The 3,548-nt window shown below is 56.5% G+C and overlaps 1 protein-coding gene across 1 annotated transcript; it reads left to right on the forward strand.

Moving 5' to 3' along the window:
- The first annotated feature begins 583 nt into the window (after window positions 1–583).
- Window positions 584–3,304, forward strand: CD70 (CD70 molecule). The gene is made up of 3 exons (XM_028126315.2): window positions 584–838; window positions 1,611–1,644; window positions 2,726–3,304. Exons 1-3 carry the CDS (start codon window positions 671–673, stop codon window positions 3,112–3,114), a joined length of 591 nt encoding a protein of 196 aa, XP_027982116.1. The 5' UTR covers window positions 584–670; the 3' UTR covers window positions 3,115–3,304.
- The last annotated feature ends 244 nt before the right edge of the window (window positions 3,305–3,548 follow it).

The following is a 3,548-nucleotide window of genomic DNA, read 5'->3' on the forward strand; positions in this document are numbered from 1 at the left end:
GAGGTCACGAACCAACTGAGGTTCTAGGCAGACATGAATCTGGGCGGGCGGGGGGGGCGGACACTATTCAACCCACTGCGGCCATCAGGAAAAGGGGGCCTCTGAGAGGAAGAGAAAGTTGAAGGGTGCTGTGGGGGGTTTATAAGAGCAGGCCAACAAAGTGACCGGCCATCTGCTTCTTCTCTTGGGCAGGTCAGTCACGTGGCCCCATAACGTCCCAGGGAGGCTGGGAAAGTGGAGAGAAGCACAAGGATATTTGGGGAGCCTCCCTGCCATCCCTGCCTGCTTGCTGTACCCCTAAAGCCCAGCGCAGCATCTGGTCCATAGGGGATGCTCAGTGAAGGTTTGTTGAATGAATGAATGAATGCATGAACACCACCAGGAAGGTGAGGGTAAGGAGTCAAATAGGAAGATTGAGGGGCCCAATGCAGCAGTTCGATCCCTGGCCCACTACCCCGCTGGGAGCTGGGGATGGGCAGAAGCTGGAGGGGATTTCCCTGCTCGGTGAACAGCTCAAATCCCTCCCCTTTGCCGGACATCCCCAGAGTGGGGTGGGGCGGGTCCCAGGCAGGTTTGGGCAGGCGGAGGCCTCCGAGCTGAGCGAGGGCTGACGTTTCCTGTTCTCCTGGCTCCGTGGCTCGCCCCGCGCCTGCCAGCAGAGGCAGGGCTGATGCAGCGCCGGCTGAGGGCCATGATGGCCGAGGAGGGTTCTGGCTGCCCGGTGCCCCGCCTGCCCTGGGCGTCCATCCAGAAGGTCGCTCTGGCGGGCGCTGTGGTAGTTGTGATTTTCCTCTGCACCCAGCGCCTCGCGCAGCCGCGGCAGCTCGAGTCACCTGGGGTAAGTTGAAAAGGAAGGAGGAGAGAGATGCAAACCTGCCACCTGCTCCGGGAGCCTGGGGACCTCCGGGTGGTGCCTTGCGGGGGCGCGGAGGGGAGATGAACTACCGAGAAGAGAATGGGATCGAGGCAGAGCCGGGCGCAGACTGACAGAAGACCACCACCAAAAAAAAAAAAAAAAAAATAGAATGAGATGGAGAAAAATCATCCAGGAAGATCTGGTGGGGGAAGAATAGGGCCAGAGACAGAGCCCGAGCAGGCAGATAGGGCATGGCTGCCCTGGATGTCTGGGCTGGGGCGTAGGGAATGTCGGTTGAAACCAGGAGGTAAATCCCGGGTGGGGATCCCGGGTGGGGTGGTTGCTGCTGAGAAAGGGGCTTCTGATGTGGGCATGGAAAATGACTCGTCTTTGGTGTTCCCCCAGCAGGCTGACTCAGAGGCTGCTGGGGGCTTCACAAAGCTGGGAGAGGGTGGGTTCGGTGCCTCTGAGGGCAGGGTGACCCACACCGCTCTTCTAGAAACCCACCACAGGGACCCCCCTTTGGGGGCTGCGCAGGCGGGGCGGGGCGCCTTGCAGCGGAGAGAGCAGGTGTGGGTAATTTAGTTCAAACCTACTTCCTCTTTAAAAGATCTTTTTTAAAAAAGTCACAATTCAGTCCAAGGGGTTGAGAAGTGGGTAGGAGGACGAGCAGAGAAAAGAGAGGTCTTCGTTTAGGGGGAACTTAAAACCTTCATGCTTATGTGCCCACCGGTTTTCTCTTCTTTTCTTCCAGTGGGACATGGCTGAGCTCCAGCTGAACCACACAGGTAACCCCTCGTGCTTGTGTGGGAGGCAGAAAGAGAGAGGGAGAAAGAAAGAGAAATCGAGATAGACAGAAAGAGAAAGAACAAGAGAAAGGGAGAGAAAGAGAGAGGGAGAGAGAGGCAAGGTGGGGCAGTGTGCTTCTGGCTCTCTACTACCTTACTTTCTCAGTCCCTCACACTTTATCTTCTGCCTCAGGGAACTCAAACACCGCCCATCACGGTCTTCGGGCACCAGATTCCTTCATTCACCCCACAGACCTTAACTGAGCAGCTCCTGTGAGCCCGGCACTGTTCTAGGTGCCCCAAAAGAGAAGAGAACTCTGCTTCCCTAGTACCCATAGGCTCAGACAGTGAAAACTGGACCCACTAAATACACAGCATGCCACGGAGGGTACAACCTGCCTCTGATAGGTTTTACAGAAAAATTAAGCAGGGGAGGGGATTGGGGCGTGCCGGGGTCGGTTTTGCCACGGACAGCGGGGGTCCTCAGGAGCGGGCGTCCCTGAGAAGGTGGCCTTAGAAGAGGTGGAGGTGGTGACGGAGCCAGCTGTTTGGTGGCCTGTGGGGAGGCCGTTCCCCTCCCAGCCTCCCTCTAACCCTCCCCACCATGAGGCTTTCCAGCTCCTCCCCAGAGGTTCAGATGCTGTGTTCATTCCATTTTGTAATGGAGGGAAACCCTGTTCGTCTTTTTCTTCTCTGGCACTTCTCTGGCTGCAGGGACCTAATACGGGAGAGGGGGCAGCTTGTAACAGCACATTTCTTTCTCACACTTCTGGAAGGTGGAAGTCCAGTATCAAGGCATCAGCAGATTCGGTGTCTAGTGAGAACCTGCTTCCTGGTCTCTAGACGGCCAGTGCTCGCTTCTGCAGCACATATACTAAACACCCGTCTCTGCTCTGTGTCCTCACGTGGCCGACCAGGGGGAGAGAGGGCTCCACCCTCATGATCTCATCCCCTCCCAAAGGTCCCACCCAATACCGTGACCTTGGGGGTTAGGTTTCAACTGAGGAATTTTGGCCATCTGGGCTATAGCACGGTTTCCCTAAACCTCCATCCTCCCACCTCCCTGACACTCTGCCTCCAGGACGGCGGCAGGACTGCAGGCTGCACTGGCTGGGAGGCCCAGCCCTGGGCCGCTCCTTCGTGCACGGACCGGAGCTGGACAACGGGCAGCTGCGTGTCCAGCGCAGTGGCATCTATAGGCTGCACATCCAAGTGACACTGGCCAACTGCTCATCCTCCCTGCGGGCCACCACGCCCCCCAGGGCCACCCTGACAGTGGACATCTGCTCCCCAGCGGCCCACAGCATCAGCCTGCTGCGCCTCAACTTCCACAAAGGCTGTGTGGTCACCTCCCAGCGCCTGACACCGTTGGCCCAAGGGGACACGCTCTGCACCAACCTCACCCTACCTCTGCTGCCGTCCCCAAACACTGATGAGACCTTTTTTGGGGTTCAGTGGGTGCACCCCTAACTATTGCACCTCGGCCCAGATCCGTTGGGAGGGTGTGTTTTCTCTCTTTTTTTCTTCCTTTCTCTAATAAAAATGTTTTTTTTCTTTGTGTATCTCTGTAATATAGTGCTTTATAATAAATATCTATTTGGTCTTTGCCTTCATTTCTGGCACGGGGCTCCAGTGCCAGAAAACCCTTGGAATTCCCTAAGTGATGAGAGCGATCAAGGTGTCTTTTGTTATGTTAATGAGGTGACTTTTGGAAAGCCCTCCTGGTCACCTGAGATTTGGGGCCAGGTTGCCAGGGGAAACAACGAAGGAGTAGGGGGTTGGAACTTTCAGTTCCCATCACTTGATGCCTGTGTAATGAAGCGTCCTTAAAAACGCAGGAGGATGGGGTTAGGAGAACTTCGGGATTGGTGAAGGCATGGAGGAGCTGGGAGGGTGGTGCACAT

The sequence above is a fragment of the Eumetopias jubatus genome, unplaced genomic scaffold (genome assembly GCF_037043125.1).
Source record: "Eumetopias jubatus isolate StellerSeaLion01/CBP00866 unplaced genomic scaffold, mEumJub1_p1.0 scaffold_1, whole genome shotgun sequence".
Taxonomy (NCBI): Eukaryota; Metazoa; Chordata; class Mammalia; order Carnivora; family Otariidae; genus Eumetopias; species Eumetopias jubatus.